We start from the raw sequence: 20,996 nt of genomic DNA, 5'->3' as shown, positions 1-20,996 counted from the left end.
CTGACATTTTCATTGATATCATTTTGGAGAAGAGATGTTTTAATCGCCTGTTCTTGCATTTTATTGCAATGTTGTGGCAACGCAAAAAACTTAATTCTGGCGTTTTGATTTCATTTCACACTGTTTACCAATCGGATTGTTTTTATATTTTGCTAGGGCGTTTCTGAACGCAGCAGTACCAAATTTGTCTATTTTTTTATTTTTTCGGGGGTAAATTTGAACCTTATATTTTAATTTTGTTTTAATATTTTTTTAAAACTTTTTTTTTTTTTTTACTTGCGTCAATAGTCCACTTAGGAGACTTGAAGCTGTGATCATCTGATCACTTGTGCTACACATAGCAAAAATTAGAATCGGGCTGGCGTTCATAGGAGATCTGCATTAACAAGCACAAGGGTCTTCTGCAGACTATGGGCCGGACACTGATCTACATCTGCCACCAGAGATTATTTTAAAAGAAAAGCGTGAGTCATGTAACTAAGGCTAGTTTCACACTAGCGTTTTTGCGCAGTGCAAATGCATACAAAAAACGCATCATGCGTTTTGTATGCGTTTGCTGCTTTTTTGCGCATGTGTTTTAACCATTTTTTAGCCATTTTTACTCTTAAAACGCATGTGTTTTTAAACGCAGATGTGCACATCTGTGTTCCCATAGACTGTAATGTGTTTTTTTTGCGCATTCCGTGCGCATGCGTTTTTTTGAGACAGGTTGGACGGCCCAAAAATGCAACAGGTAGCTAGCGTCCGGCGCGCTAGGACGCACACTACAAAAAACCGCATGCGGACGTAAAACGCGTACGAACGCGTGCAGACGCTAGACCATGCGCACCCATGTTAAAGATAGGGGAAAAGGGCGCATGTATGCGCAAAAACGCAGTGCAAAAACACGCTAGTGTGAAATCAGCTAACATAGAAAGGTAGAACTGATCTTACAAACACGTTAGGCTGGGTTCCCATGATCTGAAACTAGCAGCGCTTTGGACGCAGAGTATGTTCGCTGCCTTTTTACTGAACGCAGGTAAATCTGCATGTGTTCACAGAACCGTGCAAATTTACCACATTCAATACATTTCTATTCATTTATTTTCTCTTGCAGAGACGCAAGAAATTGACATGCTGCGGTCTTAATGGATGTGCCACATGTCAGTGTCCGCGGGTGATCTTCAGGCGACTATGCACGCATAGTGGATATGGGATTTCTAGAAATCCCATCCACTACGCTGTCACAGCTGGCCGCTTCGGGTTTGACACTGCATAAATGCACAGCATCAAACCAACAGCAGTTTCTGATCATGGACACATACCCTTATCGGCTGTAGCTCTCACAGCTCTGCTGTATTGTAACAATATTGCAGCCCTTTCTGCTTGTGAGATGGAGGCTGGAGCTGAGAGGAACCTGCAGATGTCGGGTATAATCACACACAGCTCTGCAGTGAGATCAGGAGAGTAGAGGAGGGTGCACATAATACATCACACTGGTAATGCCTCCATGTAAAATAATCTCTGGAGGCAGAGTCTCATGCCGATCACTGACTGGCCTATAATCCTGAACAGCTCATTTACATATAATAAAAACATGGATTTCTCTGGAATTAGACATCGGATTAAATATATCTCAAGGTATCATTTTATTCATCTTCCTATAACCTGCATGCCCATATAGACGGCTTAGGAGGGTTCATCTTACTGACAAATTCCCTTTAGCGTCACTGATCAGTTACTTTTATTTTTTTTTTTTATTTATTGCATTTGTGAAGTTCACATTTAAATGCTGTAGGTCTACCCAAATCATCTGTTTAGATTTTTTGTTTCTTAGTTGTTGACTTTCATGCAATTTTTTTTTTTTAAGGCTGAGAAAGTTCATGAATTGAATGAGGAGATTGGAAAATTGTTGGCCAAAGCTGAACAACTGGGAGCCGAAGGGAATGTTGATGAATCGCAAAGAATCCTGATGGAGATGGAGCGGGTGAAGGCCAGGAAGCGAGAGGCTGAGGTGGGTAATTTATTACATATGACGACGTCCACTTTGCTCATAGTGGCTGTTTCGATTACACTTAAGTTTTCATTTTTTATTGGGGGTCATCACTGATATTTGTTGCTTTGTATTGAAGGGTAAAATAATGCCATAAGTATTGTGGCTGTATATGGTGCTGATATATGAAGGAAATGTTGTGTAAGTCTATGTACCCACGATCCGGAACTGGCAGCACTTTTAACGCAGCGCATGTCCGCTGTGTCCAAAGTGGTGCCGTCTATTGGACGCAGGTGTATCCGCATGTGTTCACTGAACCGTGCACATTCACAGCGTCCAATACATTGTACGGGCCAAATTTCTGTTGCGGAGACTCGCGTTTCCGCAAGAGAAATTGACATGCTGCCTCCTGGAGAGACGCGCCGCATGTCTGTCCCCATGGGTGAGCCGCGGGCCTCTCTGGACGCTTAGTGGACATAGGATTTGTTAAAATCCCATTCACTATGCTGTGACGCTGTACAAGTACGGAGCATCTACTGATCGTGTGCACATACCCTAACACTGGAATTTTTGTTGAATACATTGCTACCAATGCCTCTTGCATTGCTCATTATTTGATACTTGTGCCATTTTCATCCATGTAAACTGCCAGCAGAGCTTTTTTTGTGATGTTCCTCTGTAAAATATTTTCAGGTATATTGTGGAGGTTTTCTTGTGAAATACTAGAAAGGCCTAACTTTATATGTAAGTTTTTCTGGGTAAGTGTGTGTGCGAATGAAAATTTAGTGTAATATATTGTCCAAAGTTCATGCTCCTCTTGAAAGTTTACAGTATGAGCGCACATTACGCAATCTTCTGTGGCAAGATTTCTTTAAAACTTATAAAAAGAAAGTTATAATATTTTTACATAGAACATGATGATAGGCTGCCCCTAGTCCTGGCCATGAACACTTTTCTATGTTTTGGGTATCTTGGGGTTGCTCAGGATCCTGACATGTATTAGGCAGAATATGGACCCTTGATATATTTTCTAAAGCACTTTGCCCCTGTGGCTAGCTGTAGGTTTCATGTGTTAGCACCAGCATCTTTCTCTCCAACATCTGACTGCTGGGGCTTTCAGCAGCCACATCCATGTTATTCTGATTGATTTTTCTGCTGCTGACAGTGCTAATCAGCAATTTTATAATTGAGAAACCTATATTCTAGTTTCTGTGCATTATCTTCTAAATTGTCCTCTACTTCCACATTATTCTCAGGATGAATATCGTAATTCAATGCCTGCATCCAGTTTTCAGCAGCAGAAGCTGCGTGTTTGTGAGGTGTGTTCTGCATACCTTGGATTACATGACAATGATCGGCGACTTGCTGATCACTTTGGAGGGAAGTTGCATCTAGGCTTTATTCTCATCCGAGAGAAACTTGAGCAAATGAGAGTAAGTATTAATGTAATTAAATGCATCTAATTGTATTACCTTACACTTGTGGTACGTATGTACAGTAGGAAACCTCATAACATGGTTTGACATATTTTACGATATATTAAATTCAAGTTTTTGTCTTGGGAAACACAACCCCTTGGGTTATAGGTATTAAGATAATATTTATAGACCCATGCGTTCACAAGATTAGATTTTTTGACACAGAGTTTCAGTTACTGTTACTGCACACAGTGAAGCTAGTTGAAGATTAAACGATCTAAAAAAAGCCTAAAGTTGAAGATGACGTTTCCCTTGTATTTTAGGCAGCGCTATATATATATATATATATATATATATATATATATATATATATATATATATATATATATATATATATAATATATATGTGTGTGTGTATATGTATGTATCCTGGGCCTTATTGACCTGGTATGGATAAGTCCCAGCAATTTTGCATGCACAGAGGCAATCCAGCGATAGCCGGTGTGTCAGCTGATTCTGACAGCTGACACCTGGTACTCCTTGCCGGAGCAGTCCCACACTGCTCCCAGCACTTTAACAACCTAAATGCTGCAATCGAACGTGATTGTCATTGCGGGGTCTCAATCGTTGCCACGGTGACCCGATGTCGTCATGATATCCGGGTCACCAGAGCTAGCAAAGTTGCTTGATCTTGCTCTGGGCATAATCAGTAAGTTTGCCTGTCAGTACAGCGCTGACAGTTTGCATAGCATAGGGATGCTGGATACTCCTGCATTTCTGTGCTATAAAAGTGATCTGCCTGCAAAAAATGATAGTCCCATAGTGGGACAAAGTGTAAAAAAAATAATAAAAATATTTAAAAGAAATCAGAATATATTGTACCCGTAAATAAATATTTTTATGAAAAAAAGAAACAATAAAAATACACATATTTGGTATCACCGCGTCCAGAAACACCCGACCTATGAAATTGTCCCACTAGTTAACACCTTTAGAGAACACCTTAAAAAATAAAAAAAGGCAAAAAAAACAATGCTTTATCATACCGCTGAACAAAAAGTGGAATAAAACACAATAAAAAAGACGAATATAAACATGTTACCGCTGTAAACGGCATCTTGTCCTGAAAGAAAAACAAGCCATTATACATCTACATCAGCGGAAAAATAAAAATTATAGCTCTCAGATGCAAAAATAGAAAAACTTTAGCTCTCAAAATATGGTGATACTCACTCTAGTTTTTGCAATAAAAAGCATCTTTTAGTGTGCGACAGCAGCCAAACATAAGAATGCAATATAAAACTGAATCACTGTAACCGCACCGACCACAAGAATAAAGTCGCCTAATCGCTTATACTGCGCAAGGAATGGCGTAAAAAATTCTTCACCTCCTGTTTTGTTCATTCTGCCTCCCAAAGATTGCAGTAAGGCTCGGCGCACATTTATCCTGCGCTCGACACTGAGCTCTTACACCGGGGTTTCCATGTAAATCTCTGAAATACGTGATTCAAATGGAAACCCTGCAAAAGATTCCCTATAGTGAGGCAGATGGAGACATTATGAACGCCATAGACCTGTGATCCGGTGGTGTCCGTCTTTTTAGGATTGCATAAAAATGCTGCCTGCCACAGTTTTGTGTACGTCTGAAAAGAAAAACACTGAACAGAGGCCAGACAGAGCTGAGAGTAACCCTGCAGCCTCATTATCACGTAACTGAGAGACTTGGATGGAAACCCCAAAGTAAGTGCTCAGTGTAGAGCACCGGATAAATGTGATCCCAAATGTTATGTAAAATGTTCCCAATAAAAGCTTCAACTCAGTCTACAAAAAAATCAAGCCCTCACTCAGGTTTGTCATCTGTTAACGGAAATATAGAGGGCTTCCACGTTACTGATAGCACAAAGGCTCTGGAAAAGCTAAATGGTGCCATGTCCATCAAAAGAAATTCAGCAAATTCTGCACTCCCTAATCCAAATGCCCCCTCCCTTATGAGCCCCACAGTGTACCTTAACTACATATAGCAACCACATGTTTGGCATTTCTGAAGTGATGAGTCCGCCTAACTTACGGGGGCATGTCTCCAGAAGCATGGACTGGGCATAATGTACTGATGACTGCAATGTACTGGTCACTACAAAGGCAGTTTGCAATTTTCACTAGGCAACGTCCACAAAAAACTTTGTTTCAAAAATTGTGCTGTTGTAAAGTAGACATGTGGGAAATGTTATTTATTAACTATTTTGTGTGGCACATCTCTCTGATTTTTTTTTCACAAACGCAAGTTATATCAAAGAAATTTTACCACTATCATGAAGTACAATATGTCATGAAAAAAAAGCAATCTCAGAATCGGTGGGATCCATTGAAGTGTTCCAGATTTATGATCTCATAAAGTGACATTGGTCAGAAGTGTAAAAATCGGCCTGGTCATTAACGTGCAAACCACCTTGGGGGGGGGAGAGTAAGAGGAGGTGGATTTTCATCCATTTTTTCTCTGAAACCTCTTCCAGTTCTGTGATATTCCTGGGTCGTCTTGCATTCCCTGCTATTTTGAGGTCTAGCAACAGATTTTCAATGATGTTCAGATCAGGGAACTGTGCAGGCCATTGCATTACCTTCCGATCTTGACTTGTGTTTAGGATCATTAGTGACTAGTGTGTGGAGATATACCATGCCCACGGGCCAGGAGCATGTACAACTTATACATACCCTCCGGTCACGGGTCTGAAACCGGTGAATCCCTGCAACACACAGTGTGTATTCTGGGGGGGATTCATAAGTCTCCAGTCACACAGAGTGACTGCAGACTTATCATTTGGACCAGAAAACCCCTTTAATAGATATGACTTGAATAATTGTATTTTTTTTTCCAGATGTACCAAATGTTTTATATAAAGGGATTTGGATGACTATGAATGCTGGTTTTCATGTAACCAAAAGTGTTGCTGGGTTTCTTTTTTGGTATCAAATTCTTTAGATTACATATCAGTTTTTTGTATTCTTATGCTACTTTAGAATTGTCTTATTCTACATAAATAGTACACATTGTTTAGTGTACCAAACATGTCTAGCATCTGAATTGAGTATGCTTAGAACAATTTTTTTTACTTTCCTTTTTTTACCGTTTCTTACTTAAATATATGTAATTTTGACTTAAAATCATTTTTGTAATTTCATACAAAAAGTTGCACAGTTTGCCTTCTATAGGCTACTAGCTGAAGAGCCCGGCGTTGCCTGGGCATAGTAACCAACTGTGGTTAGTTATAACAAATTATAATGATTATATTGCACATAAAAACCATGCATCTAATCCTATCCTGTGTGATACTGACTGCTGAGCCGTGTATCTGATCCTATCCTGTGTGATACTGCCTGCTGAGCCATGTATCTAATCCTATCCTGTGTGATACTGCCTGCTGAGCCATGTGTCTAATCCCATCCTGTGTGATACTGACTGCTGAGCGGTGTATCTAATCCTGTGTGATACTGACTGCTGAGCCGTGTATCTAATCCTATCCTGTGTGATACTGACTGCTGAGCCGTGTATCTAATCTTATCCTGTGATACTGGGCTCCCCCTGCAGTCTGTGTCAGAGGGTGGTCTGTGTTGGCATGGTAATAAATTGTTATTTTCAGCTTTACAGAAGGACGATAACACCATAGAAATGATAAAAATAATAGGCTCAGTTACCAGAACTGTCTACAAAGAAAACTTTTGCTGATAGCAACCAATCACAGCTCATTTTTCATCTTTTAAACAGCTCTGGGACAGCGTGGCGAGTTTTGAGTGGTGACTTTTGTGTTTCGACTTTTATGTGGCGAGGTTGGTGTATGTGTGGTGAAATGTGTGCTGAGGGTGGTATATGTGTTGGAGCACGTGGTAGTGTGTGGCACATTTTGTTTGTGTTTTCATATCCCCGTGTGTGGTGAGTATCCCATGTCAGGGCCCCACCTTAGCAACTGTACGGTATATACTCTTTGGCGCCATCGCTCTCATTCTTTAAGTCCCCCTTGTTCACATCTGGCAGCTGTCAGTTTGTCTCCAACACTTTTCCTTTCACTTTTTCCCCATTATGTAGATAGGGGAAAAATTGTTTGGTGAATTGGAACGCACAGGGTTAAAATTTTGCCTCACAACATAGCCTATGACGCTCTCGGCGTCCAGACATGTGACTGTGCCAAATTTTGTGGCTGTAGCTGCGACGGTGCGGATGCCAATTCCAGACACACACACACACACACACATACCCACATTGAGCTTTATATATTAGATGAGCGAGTATACTCGGGTGATCGCCGAGTCTTTGGATGTGCTCGGAGATTGTTTCTTTCTCCACAGCTGCTAGCCAGCCTGAATACATGTGTGGGTTGCCTGTTTGTTACAAAATCCCCACATGTATTCAGGCTCAAATCATGCAGCTGCAGAGAAAGAAACTAAATCTCCGAGAACATCCAAATACTAAGAGATCACCCGAGCATGCTCGCTCATCACTAATCATTATTCATTTGTAAAAGCCATCCTCATTTTCAACTTCTGCTTTTTTACAGATGGTGTTATGTTTGCATCAAGAATTTTGTTGAATTTTCATTGAATCCATTCTTTCTTTTACTTGTGAAATATTCCCCGTGCCATTGGCTGCAACACATCCCTATAGCATTATAGATCCACCCACATTCTTAAAGGGAACCTGTCACCTCGTTTTTCAGCTATAAGCTGCAGCCATTGCCTTTCGGGGCTTATCTACAGCATTCTATAATGCTGTAGAAAAGCCCCCGGTCTGACCGGAAAAACAAGTTTCATTATACTCACCCGGGGGCGTTCTGGTCCGATGGGCGTCGCAGGTCCGGGTCCCGCGCCTCCCATCTTCCTGCGATTTCGTCATCTTCCTTGCTTCGTGTCGTGTCTCCTGCGCAGGCGTACTGATCTGCCCTGTTGAGGGCACAGCCAACTACTGCAGTGCGTAGGCACTGGGCCTCTTTGACCTTACCCGACGCCTGCGCACTGCAGTAGTTGGCTGTGCCCTCAACAGGGTAGATCGGTATGTCTGCGCAGGAGACACGACACGAAGCAAGGAAGATGACGAAATTGCAGGAAGATGGGAGACGCCGGACCTGCGACGCCCATCGGACCGGGTCTGAAACCTATTACACACACAAACACTTGTTTTTGTGGCCTAAAATGCAAAGGAATTGTGTCATCTTTAACTTTAGGCCTTTTAGAGATCATTTCATCATCAACTTGCTTAACTGTTCACAATAACAGTAATTATGACCAGGGGTGCCCAAACTTTTACTTACCACTGTAGATTTTGCTTATCTGTGATTATTTCCAAATGGCTAAACTGAAATGGTAACAGTTTGAGACTTTTGCTATAACATGCATTTATGGCATATCCGTGTCTGTAGATTGGCTATTCTTCATCTTTGTAAATGGGATGTATGGCAATACTCAAGCAAAGCACCCAAGTTCATTGGAAGTCTCAGAAGTCAGACCCCTACTGATCAGTCATTTATAGCATGTAGCCTAATTTCATGTTTTGTATTTACCCTTCAATTTAGAAAACCGTTGCAAGCAAGCAGGAGAAACGAAACCAGGAACGCTTGCGGAGACGCGAGGAACGCGACCGAGATGAGAGGCCAGGGAAGCGGTAGGTGTTAAAAACAAGTTTCTGGATCATTGGAATTTACCATGCACCTAGTTCCCAAAAGGAAAAAGGAAACCAGCTAAAATAAAATATACATTTGCATATAACGTATACAGTTTTAAGGATTATTTTTTCCTTTTTTTTTTTTTCTCTGAACTGTGGTTATTTTTAATTGCAGTTCCCGGTCCAGAGAGAAAAGGAGACGAAGATCGCGATCATCTTCTCGTGACAAGAGAAGATCAAGGTCAAGGGAGCGGCACAGGCATCATCGTAGCCGCTCAGGAAGCCGTAACAAAAGTCACCATGGCAGTTCACGTGATAGGGAACGTTCAAGAAAATAACTACCAAGGAGCAGCTGAAATAGGTACTGCCACTGGTATAGTGGTATATTGATTTAGTGTTTTTGTTGTTTTAAGTCTGAATCAATAATTTGTCAAAGGGAACCTGGTACTTGATTCATGCTAAGGAAAGAGCAATTAGTTCCAGCTGCGTGTAAAAATTTCTTCTTTATTTCAACATTTAAAATATGTCATCTTCATAGTACAAAGGATGCCTGGCTACATTAGAGATTCTAAACAGGTGTTACAAATTTTTTCCAACAAGGTGTGGTTGTCCTCATATTCATGGCTTAGTTGTGATGTAGTATCATTATATAAATGCATCCCTCATGATCTAGCAATAAGAGCTCTGCAATTTCATTTAGAAAGGTTTAGCAACTATTCTATAGATTTAATTAATTATATTTTGCAGGTAGTAATATTTTTGATGTCACATTAATTTTTTTTCTTTCAATCAGTGTTATTATTTACAGTTGAAGGGAGTAGCCATGGGAGCTAAATTTTCACTGTCCCTTGCAAACCTGGTCATGTTGTATTGGGAATATGAATTTATTTTTTCAGATTCCAATCCTTTTTACAAACAGGTGGCATGGTATGGCAGATATATCGATGATACCCTATTAATTTGGGATGGAGATGTATCTGCCATACCCGGCTTCATGCAATATCTAAATTCTAAGCAATACAACATTAAATTAACGCATGAACATAATATGGAACATATATCATTTTTGGATTTGGATTTATTTGGTGTTGAGGGGGAAATAATCTCTACGAAAACACACCATAAACCCTATAGTGGGAATACCATCTTACATGCGACTAGTAGCCACAATAAACATACCCTCAAAGCAATACCAGTAGGAGAACTCAGAAGGGTTAAACGCAATTGTAGTGAAGATAGTAATCTAGATAGTGAACTGGAACATGTTAAGAAAAAATTAAAAAATCGCATGTATCCAGATTGGTCCTTAAATCGAGCACAACAAATAGTAAAAAAGAAAAAACGCAATGAAATGATTTTTGCCAGTGGCAATGCAAATGAAACAGCTATTGGAAAAAAAACATATATTTTCAGTTTAGTCGTCAATTTCCACAAATTAATGGAATTATCAATAGATATTTGCCCATTTTATATGAAGATAGTAAATTGGCAGATATATTAAAGCCAGGCATTAATATAGTGTCGAGAAGAGCTCCTACATTGGGAGACAAATTATCACCTAATTTATTTTCTCTCAATAATAAAATAAACAAAACCTGGCTAACCTGTAATGGTTTTTTTAGATGTGGAGCTACAAAATGTAAAACGTGTAGATATGCAAATGTCAGAAAAAAATTTTCTGATGCGGCAAATAAAGTACAATATACTATAAAACAATATATTAATTGTAATTCAACCAATGTAATATATAAAATTAATTGTACCATTTGTAAATTATCATATGTAGGGTGCACATCTAGAAAAATGAAGATGCGCATTAGGGAACATCTACATGATATTCAGAATACTAATAACATGAATCGAAATTTATCAGCTGTGTCTCAGCATTTCATTAGGCATCATGCTCGAAATACCTCGAGCTTTCAAGTGCAAGGAATAGAACAGGTTAAAATTCCTTTCCGCGGCGGAGATCCAAAGCGACGCCTGTTAACAAGAGAGGCTTTTTGGATTTATCACCTAAATGCCCGATCCCCGAACGGTCTGAACAAACGAAATGACCTAATGCTTCATTACTGTTGAAAAGATAAATATCTCTCTTTTGCAACATATGTTTTAATTTATTTTGTATATCGTTTTGTAATTTTAATGAGTTTAATTGTCATGTGACTGTATTTGTGCATGTCATTGGATCAAATGTAGTATATATGTAGCTGAGATCAGTGTATCTCTATGGCTTTGACAAAGATCATACAGATCGAAACGCGTTGCCGTGTCCGTGTGTATGACTTATACTATGAAGATGACATATTTTAAATGTTGAAATAAAGAAGAAATTTTTACACGCAGCTGGAACTAATTGCTCTTTCCTATTGATCATACGTCAGTCCAGACAGAGTTCCTAGGTCTGCGGTGAATACCTGGTGAGCTAGCTTTTGTTTGTTTTCACACTTGATTCATGCTGCCAAATCACTGGTAGCATAAATCAAAGCTTGGCTGCACGACTGCAACCAGGTATATCTTTCTCTGAATTGGTCCAGTGTTTCAGAGAGCTTGTAGTTTGGAGATTCAACAGAAACAAGACTATTGTGGATTCTCCACACACTGCTTTCCTTGATAGGGAGATCTTCCTGTGTACTCATACACAGGAGAGACCCGTCAATCACCTAGAGAGGTTTTCTCTGAAACTCAATAAATTCATCATTTGTGCATTCAGGCTCTGATTCATGCTGTGTGCCTGTTGAGCAGCACAAATTAAGTTTCCCCCTTAAGGAGAAATTGGGCAGCTTAGTTTCTACCCCACTACCATACCATATGTTGACAACGCTCAATAATTTAGGTTGTTTATTATTATATACATAAAAGAACTTCAGGCATGATGTGCCTTAAATTAAACATCCTCTTTTAAATTGGTTTTCTGAGGTTTGTAATTGAAGTATGTTTAAGATTGGCCATCAAGTATATGATGGGGTCCTCATCGAAAATACAATTGTGACATATCTTAAGAATGTGCATATTGGCTCTAACGATTGGTGGTGGATCCCATATTATTTTTATTTTTTTTTTAAATTACGTGCAGATTAATTTTCCAATTTGCAGTTGGGTCCAAAAATATTTGGACAGTGATAAGTTTTTGCACTTTAGCTGCTTACCAAAACATATTCAAGGTACAATTCTACTATTAATATGGGCTTAAAGTACAGACTCGGCAATAACTTGGAGGCATCCATGTCCTAATTGGAGTAAGGGTTTAGGAATTACAGCTCTTTAATATGTGTAGCTCCCTCTTTTTAAGGGACCATAGGTAATTGAAAAATTATCTCAATCTTTTTAATAGTCTGCATGGGCTATTCCCTCATTAACCATCAACATCATCATCAGTTAAGCAGGTAAAGGGTCTGGAGCTGATTCCAGGTGTGGCATTTGAAAGCTGTTGTCATGTAGTAAAAGGGGCTCTCAATGGAAAAGAAACAGACCATCATTAGGTTATAAAAAAAAAAAAAATATCCATCAGAGAGAGAGAAAGAGAGCAGAAATGTTTGGAGTGGCCAAATCAACAGTTTGGTACATTCTGCAAAAAAAATGGACACTGGTGAGCTTGGGAACTCGAAAAGGCCCGCCCAAACATGGAAGATAAGTCGTAGATTATCAAAGAATCCTTTCCATGGTGTAGTAAGACCCCTTCATAACATCCACCCAGTTTATGGTAGACTTAGATCCTGAAACACCTACTTCCTGGAGAGCGTCCATAAAGAGAAGACTTCATGAGAGCAAATGCAGAGGAGAGGGTTCACCACAAGGTGCAAACCATAAATCAGCCTTAAAAATAGAAAAGCCAAATTAGACTTTGCCAAGAAACAATCTACAAAAGCCAGCCCTGTTCTGGAAAAGCATTTGGACAAATTAAACTATGATCAACCTTTACCAAAATGATGGGAAGAAGAAAGTATGGAGAAGGCTTGGAACTGCTCATGATCCCAATAACATCCTGTGTAAAACATGGTGGAGGCAGTGTTCTGACATGGGTATGCATGGTTTCCAATGGCACTGGGTCATTAGTGTTCATTGATGATGTGACTGAAGGCAGAAGCAGCCGGATGAATTCTGAAGTGTTCAGGGCTATAGTTTGTTCTGATTCAACCAAATGCAGCAAGATTGATTGGTGGCGTTTCACAGTACAGATGGACCCAAGACACTGGGAAAGAAAACTAGGAGTTTAAGGCAAACGAGTGGAATATTCTACAATGGCCGAGTCATCACCAGATCTCAGCCACATCGATCAGCATTTCATATGCTTAACACAAAACTTAAGACAGAAAGTCAACTGCAGTAAAAGCCGACAAAGCATCACAAAGGAGGAAACCCAACGTTGGGGATCGTCCATGGTTTCCAGACTTCAGGCAGTCATTGCCTGCAAAGGATTCTCCTCAAAGTAGTAATAAACATTTTATATAGTAAAGTTAATTTCTCCAATTACTTTTGAGCCCCTGCAATGAGGCTTTGCAGAAAAATGGTTGCCAATTCCTCAACGTTTCACAGGATATTTTTGTTCGACAACTAATGAAACCTGAAAGTCTACACTTCATTGCATCTGTTGTTTCATTTTAAATAAGAGTGTCACGCAGAGGGCAAATCACGAAGATTCGGTCACTGTCCGGATAGTTCTGGACCTAATGGTGTCTTGATAGCACTTATATCTCACAGATTTGAGAGTGCGCTGTTTACTAGTTTAGTAAATTCTATGTAGAAAGTCATGCAGCTGTCTACGAAGCAGCATGCTGACTGTACAAACCTTGTCCATACATCACCTTTAAAGCTGCATCAAATAAAACAGCCATAACTATCTTGTAGGCAGGTTATGTAATTAATGAGCACCAAATGTAAAATTAATTTATGTTCAAAAACAATAATGGTGCAGCAATGGGCCCTGCATCCAATCAGTGGCTGCGCTCACACCTCCCCAGACATCTTGGGTATGTTTGAAGGAAGTGAGAGCATAGCAGCTCAATAGTGACCGCTGATTGGCTGAAGGGCTTATGTATGTCACGCGAGCCTTGATGCCAATATCGCTGCTACAGAAGATGAGTGTATGGCGTTTTTAGATTACCAAAAAAAAGTTTTGGTACAGTGTTAACCAGTTGAAAAAACATTGTTTTCAGTGGGAGAAATAAAATATAATAGGGATACCTTTTTAATGGCAAACCAAAATAAAAAAAATTGAGTGTTACAAAGCAAGAAAATACCTATACAGTCTCAAAAGCTTGGTGTGTAGCATACCTTTTAATGGCTAATAAAAGTTACCACAACTACCAGATTGCTCTTCGTGGGAGACGCAAAATAATAATCATTACAAGGGAGAATATAGTATACAAGAAGGTGTTTTCCTAGTAGTGGACAACCCCTTTAATTTCTTCATGGAGGTATGCAGTATAGTTATTAGCTTGATCATTGTTTCGTTTTTTACTTTAAACTACCTTAAACTTATTTTCTCTTCTGTATTTTAGATCTGCTGGAATTACACAACTACCGTGTTTCAGTCATGAAGTCTGATTTTGCATATGGGGAACTTGCAGTACTTCAAATAACATTCTTTGTGTTGTATTTTTAAGTAATCGAGCATTGTTCTACAAATGATAATAAAGCTTTTTTTTCTTACTGAAAACTCACCTTTGATAAACTTAATTTTCTTTTTTTTTTTTTTCTTGTTTTTTCAAAATAGCAAATGTTACTCAACTCAATTCTGCTTGCCCTCAGTTTTGAAAAATAGTTGGAGGATAATTAAAATATTAAGTGTACAGAGTTCGTTCATCGTGCTTGTGTGTTTTATTTTAGGAGAGGTAGATGGGAGTATAAGATACCAAAAAAAGCTCTATGTGAAGAAAAACCGAATATCTTGCCACATCCAAGTGAAATATAGTCATCAATTCATCCTTGTCAATTTTTTTTCTTGTATAATAGATGTAAAGATACCAGGTTTGTGTGTTAGTATAATCTATTAGAAAGCTCAGAAATTTGGCTAAAAAAGAACCCCCTATCCACTAGATGTTAGTGTTAGAATTTGACCTTGTAGATATAAGAATGGATTCATGGAGATTTGTAGGATGTGTCGCATCTTTTTACTCACTTTTCTCACCTTTTGTTTACACTTTCTAAGTAGTAATTAGATAGATGGTGTTCGCTGAAGCTACATAATACAGATCAAAACTGTTTGTATACTCTGTGGTTAAAGCTATGTAGAATCAAATGTTGGCTTGGCAAATAAAAAAAAAAAAAGAAAAATGCTTTCTATTTAATACAAATCTTTGAGTGCCATTCTTATTTAGGTCTGTTATATTTTTGTGCGCACACCATTGAAGCCCTTCTGTCGGTATTCCTCCTGTGCATAAAATAGATTTATCAGGCAGAACTGTTTTTTAGGACATGGCACCCATTCCTGATCTGCCGGTTTTGGATTGGTGGGCTGGGAGTAATGAGTTACCTTCTAGTGGATTAAAGGACTCCTTCAAAATGTAATGAATATTTGCAGTGAAATAAACACACATCCAACACTCGTCCGTTTTGTACAGGCACCATCTTTTCTTTAGATGGCACATATTGGGTGTCGTCAGCATAGAGATGGTGCGAAAAGCCAAATTTGCGGATGGCTTGTGTAGAAGAGGAGAGAACCTGTAAATGAACCCTGACAACAAAAGAAAAAGCGTAGTAGGTCCAAATAATGAAGCACTGAACAAACGGAGAGATGGGAATGGAACCAAGAGGAAGCCCAATATTTAAAGGGGATGTTTCACTCAATTTCTGGAGCGCACTCAATTCCTTCTTGCTGTGGAAGTTGTGTTTGCATGAATGTTTTAAAGCTTAGACCATCAGCATCTGTGCTTCTCTGGCTCAAACTATGTGCTCTCCAATACAGCAAGTAGAGGCAGCTTTGCCTTCTGCAGGAGCACTGTGGCGTCCAGCTATCCGGCCAGCTTCAAAGCAGTACTTACATCCTCCTTTTAATGTGGCTTGTAAGTACGGCTTTTCTTGATTAGCAGACCAGTCACCACTAGCCAACGAACTATAAACTAGAATTAAATATCCAAAAATACTTGAGAATGGAGAGGATTTTCAATAACTAGTAAATTGCAAAGTTTTGTTTTCATAGCCACTGTCCACTTTGCTACCAATTTAATGAGAACAATCCTTTAACCCCCTTACAACCTTTGGATTTTCCATCTTTGTGTCTTAATTTTTTTTCTCCCACTCTTCTCAGAGCCATAACTATTTTGGGTTGGTTTTTTTTTTTTTTTTTTGTTAACCATGTTCACTAAATGCTAAAACTGACCTGCCATTATGATTGTCCAGGTCACTACGTGTTATACCAAACCTGTATAGGTTCTATTTTATTTAAGTGAAAAATTTTTTTTAACAGTTTGAAAAAGAAAAAAAAATGACATTTTCCAAGACCAGTAGCGTCTCCATTTTTCGGGATCTAGGACTGGGTGAGGACGTACTGTTTGCACGGCGAGCTAGTGTTTTTATTGATACCATTTTGGGGAAGATACGATGTTTTGATCACCTGTTATTTTATTGCAATGTTTCAGTAACCAAAAAAACGTAATTCTGGCATTTTACGCTGTTTACCGATCGGACTAATTATGTTTATATTTTGATAGGTCGGGCGTTTCTGAACGCATCGATACCAAATGTGTGTATTTTTTGTACTGTTTTATTTTGAAAGTGGCAAAAGGGGGGTGATTTGAACATTTAAGTTTTTAATTTTTTCAAAAAATTTTTACAATTTTTTATTTTTTTTTTATTTTTACCGTCTTCAATAGTCCACTTAGGAGGCTTGAAATTGCAATCTTCTGGTGCTACATATAGAAGGGCTTCACTGCCATGGGACACTGTTCATAGGAAATCTGCAATGACAAGCACAGGAGTCTTCTGTAGACCCCCGGCTGGCATTCTAAACCATTGGGGCCCTTCTATCTTGTGCCAGGGGTGCAGATGGGTGGGGTTTATGACACGCTTTCGGTAACCATGAGTTAAATGTCACTGCAGCATTTAACATGCTAACCGGGGGGGGTGAATCACGATTCTACCGGCGGCCGTTAGGGGCACTTGACAGCTCATCAAAACAGCTGTCATGTGCGGGGGGGGGGGGGGATGCAGGCTAAGGGCCAGAGCCTGCATCAAAGAGGGGTAGGGGGCCTGTGACGTGCCTATAGGTCGTAAAGGGATTAGGGCCAGTAGAGCGGACCATGCTAATTAGGAGTTGGTTGTTTACGGAATGAAATGTTGCAGATCCAAAACCCTGCATCTAGCACATTTCTTTTGTCGATATGACTTTGGTTTCAGAATTCTTTTGAAGTGGACAGGTGATTTCTGTTTTCACTTGCTACTTTGTGACAAACATTTGGGATAAAAATTTAATGAAAATGGAATAGCAATGGCAAATTTAAAAAGCCATCCATTATTGGGGTCATTTTGGGCTTGGCACTTGGACTTGTTATAATGAGGGAGTTTTTCAATAGCTTTATAAGTTTATTTCAAAATGTGTGGAAACACATAGCAAAAAAAATCATTGTATGCACCTCATTCCAAATTAGTATGGAGATACTATTTTTCTTAGATTTTCCTAAATGTTTGATGCAAATGATGAGTCAGTGTAATGTTCAAATCATCAATCCATTAGAGTATAAATCCAGTTTTAATGGCACTGCACCATCTCATGCTGCAAACAGTGCATCTGAGTCATTGGCTGCTATGAGAATAAAAGGAGAGAACCTCACTCACCATCCTCAACTGATTTCAACCATATTGAAAACCTTTGGAGTATCCTCAAAGATCTATGATGGTGGGAGGCAGCTCTGTGAGGCAATTCTGACATGGAAAGAAATTCAATCAGAAACTATCAAAAATGTCAAGTACAAAAGATGCGTAAATTGTGAAGGTGATAAGTTCTATGTGAACCCCTTAGTAACCGAGCCACTATTTTAAATCTGACCAGTGTCACTTTGTGTGGTAATAACTCGAACACTTATACAGATCCCACTGATTCTGAGAGTGTTTTCTCGTGACATATTGTACTTCATAATACTTGTAACATTTGTTCGATAGGACTTGCGTTTATTTGTGAAAATATAGTAAATTCTACAATTTTCAAACTTAATTCTTATGCCCTTAAGTTTCTGATTTGAGTGTCACACAATCTATTATATACTTACCTAAAATTGGCCATCATCCACTTCCATCCAGATGTCCTCGAATCCCACAATCCGCCGCATCGGAAGACCGCCGACCGCCATATTGGAATACTCAAGTGATGGGTATTTCAATATGGCACCCGCTGGTGGTACCGGGCCCTTCCACAGTACCACCAGCGGGACACCGCCGGGACACCCCCGCTGGACCCCCCCCCCCCACGCTGCTTGCCCACCCACCTCCGTGCAGTCACAGCCGGCAGGAAAGACTGCGGCCTGTGCTAGAGATGGGGTGCGGGTTCCCACTGGTAGTGCCGCACCCCATCTCCAGCACAGGCTGCAAACCACCGTCTTTCCTGCCGGCTGTGACTGCGCAGGGGTGGGTGGGCAGGCAGCGGCGGGACACACACACACACACACACACTGCCCTACTGATGCGATAGCAGCGGACCCACCTCTAGTAGTTAATAACATTTCTACTTTACGTCTGCATCATCTTTGAAACACTTTTTATTCGGTCGTCCATGACAGCACCACCTGAGAGTGGGGATCCGCCCTTTAGGACCAGGAAACCTACAGATACAAAAAGGCGGCACCTCTCCCACGCATCAGTTGGTTTCCTGTTCCTAGAGGACGGGACTTCCTTCAGATCGTTCATCATGGAGTCGTCGAGGGATTCCCAGGCCGGCTGACCGACCCAGGTAGAGGGGGGTTCTCCTACCTCGGTCACGCTCGGGTCCCTGGAAGCGCCACGGTGGGGCCGGGTAGGTCGCCACGGCAGTGGTCGGAGCAGGTGGAGCACAGGGTCCGGTGGACAGCCGCCTCCATAGTGCGGGCACCAGGTATGTATGCCCCGGGCCCCTCCTGGTGCGGTATCCCCCGGGGGTCCGGTCCCCCTCTCCTGTCCGGGCGGCGGTTGCGCCCGGTCGGCGGGCGCAGGTCGGCACGCGTGGGGCAGTGGGCATACCGGAGCCGGGGGCGCTGTGCCGGCTCCTTCCGCACGCTCCCACGGGCTCTGATGAGCGGCGGAAGGGGTGGGGCCGGGAACGCCGAAACCAGAAGTCGGGTGCCGGCCGGCTTTCCAGTGTGTGCCGCGTGTGCACGGCGGTCCGGGGTGGCGCGGTGCCCGGGGAGGGGGTGGCCGGTACAGGCGGGGGGGGTCCCGGGTGGGAGGTGCCGCGCCAGAATCCTGCTGACCCAGACACTGGGAGCTTAAAAGACAGGAGGTGACACTGCTGGGGTGCTTCTGAAGGCCCAGCAATGGAGACGACAGAAGCCCCCATAGAGCAGCAGGACGAGGTGCAGGAGCGCCCACAGAAACAGGCCACGGTGAAACCTCATGCGAGTGGCCAGCAGAAGAAACAGAAACGTCCGAGCGAACAGAGCAACAGAAGTTCCTCCAGGATAAAGGACCCTCCTGCCTCCCTCCGTGATCCGGTACCTGCCTCATCTGCATGGGTAAGAGATCTCCGTGAATGTACCCTGATGCAGTGTTCCCTTATGTTTTTTTCGCAGGGGAGGAAAGCTACGGGAAAACAGAAGCACAGGGAATGTGCCCTCTGTAGTTGCCCCTTGCCAGACGGCCACCCTAAAAAGTTGTGTCAGCCATGCGTGCAACAAACTGTAGGGGTTGGATAGGGACGGGAGCCCAGCGGTAGATTGAAAGGTTCTTACACTCTCCCCCGTCCATACAGGTAGCGGAAGAAACACCGGACTTCACCACAAGCCTGAGGGAAATTATCAGGTCGGAAATGAAGTCCCTATCTAAAAGGGATTCTTCAAAAGGAAGAGAATTTAGTCTCTCAGGTTCGGAGTCCTCGGCCGCCCCTAGGATCGATGACTCCTCAGATTCCCCGGCCTCCACTTCGTCTTCAGAGGAAGACTCAAGCCGATTCTGCTTCCCCTTAGATCAAATGGATAGGCTGGTTAAAGCAATAAGGTCCACCATGGGGGTAGCAGACGCAAAACCAGAACTTTCCGCACAGGACGTGATGTTCGGGGGTCTAGATCCCAGAAAGCGCAGGGCCTTTCCATTAAATGACAAAGTCCAGAGCATGATTATTATTAAACAACATGTATGTCAGTACCTGGTTAAGAATGAAGTGATTAAACAGAGTCAGCATGGGTTTGTAACTAATAAGTCATGTCAGACTAACTTAATTTCCTTCTATGACGGAATCACTGATTGGGTGGATCAAGGAAATGCTGTAGATATAGTACATCTTGACTTCAGCAAAGCATTTGACAAAGTATCTCATACAATCCTTATTGAAAAAATGACTAAGTATGGAATGGACAAGGCAACTGTTAGGTGGATTCATAACTGGCTTATTGACCGGACCCAAAGAGTGGTCGTAAATGGCTGCACATCCAGTTGGAAGAATGTCTCAAGTGGGGTACCACAGGGCTCTGTCCTGGGCCCTGTATTATTCAACATCTTTATCAATGATTTAGATAAAGGAATTGAGGGTAAACTGATTAAATTTGCTGATGACACAAAGCTAGGAGGGATAGCTAATACTAGAGAAGAGAGAGAGAGGATTCAAAAAGATATAAATAAACTGGAGAAGTTGGCAGCAGCTAACAGAATGGTTTTTAACAGGGAAAAATGCAAAGTACTACATCTGGGCAATAAAAATGAAAAAACATACAGAATGGGAGGAATAGGGCTAAGCAACAGCACATGTGAAAAAGACTTGGGTATACTAATAGATCAGACTGAATATGAGTCAACAGTGTGATGCAGCAGCAAAAAAGGCAAATGCAATTCTAGGATG

At 41.1% G+C, this 20,996-nt stretch overlaps 1 protein-coding gene across 2 annotated transcripts in view; it reads left to right on the top strand.

Annotated features, from left to right (window-relative positions):
* LUC7L (LUC7 like) overlaps positions 1-14,836 on the top strand; it is a 53,185-nt gene extending 38,349 nt beyond the window's left edge. For both annotated transcript variants that reach the window (XM_073546650.1, XM_073546648.1), the window contains exons 5-9: positions 1,850-1,993; positions 3,229-3,405; positions 8,949-9,037; positions 9,213-9,398; positions 14,539-14,836. In XM_073546650.1, coding sequence (XP_073402751.1) covers positions 1,850-1,993; positions 3,229-3,405; positions 8,949-9,037; positions 9,213-9,375 — 573 coding nt within the window. In that variant the 3' untranslated portion in view covers positions 9,376-9,398; positions 14,539-14,836. The remainder of the gene's footprint in view (positions 1-1,849; positions 1,994-3,228; positions 3,406-8,948; positions 9,038-9,212; positions 9,399-14,538) is intronic.
* Positions 14,837-20,996: the final 6,160 nt, after the last annotated feature.

Source organism: Dendrobates tinctorius, unplaced genomic scaffold, assembly GCF_039654945.1.
Source record: "Dendrobates tinctorius isolate UK_male_01 unplaced genomic scaffold, ASM3965494v1 ptg000150l, whole genome shotgun sequence".
NCBI classification, from domain to species: Eukaryota; Metazoa; Chordata; class Amphibia; order Anura; family Dendrobatidae; genus Dendrobates; species Dendrobates tinctorius.
Note: the sequence above shows the minus strand (reverse complement) of the source record. Positions and strands in the feature narration are given on the sequence as shown.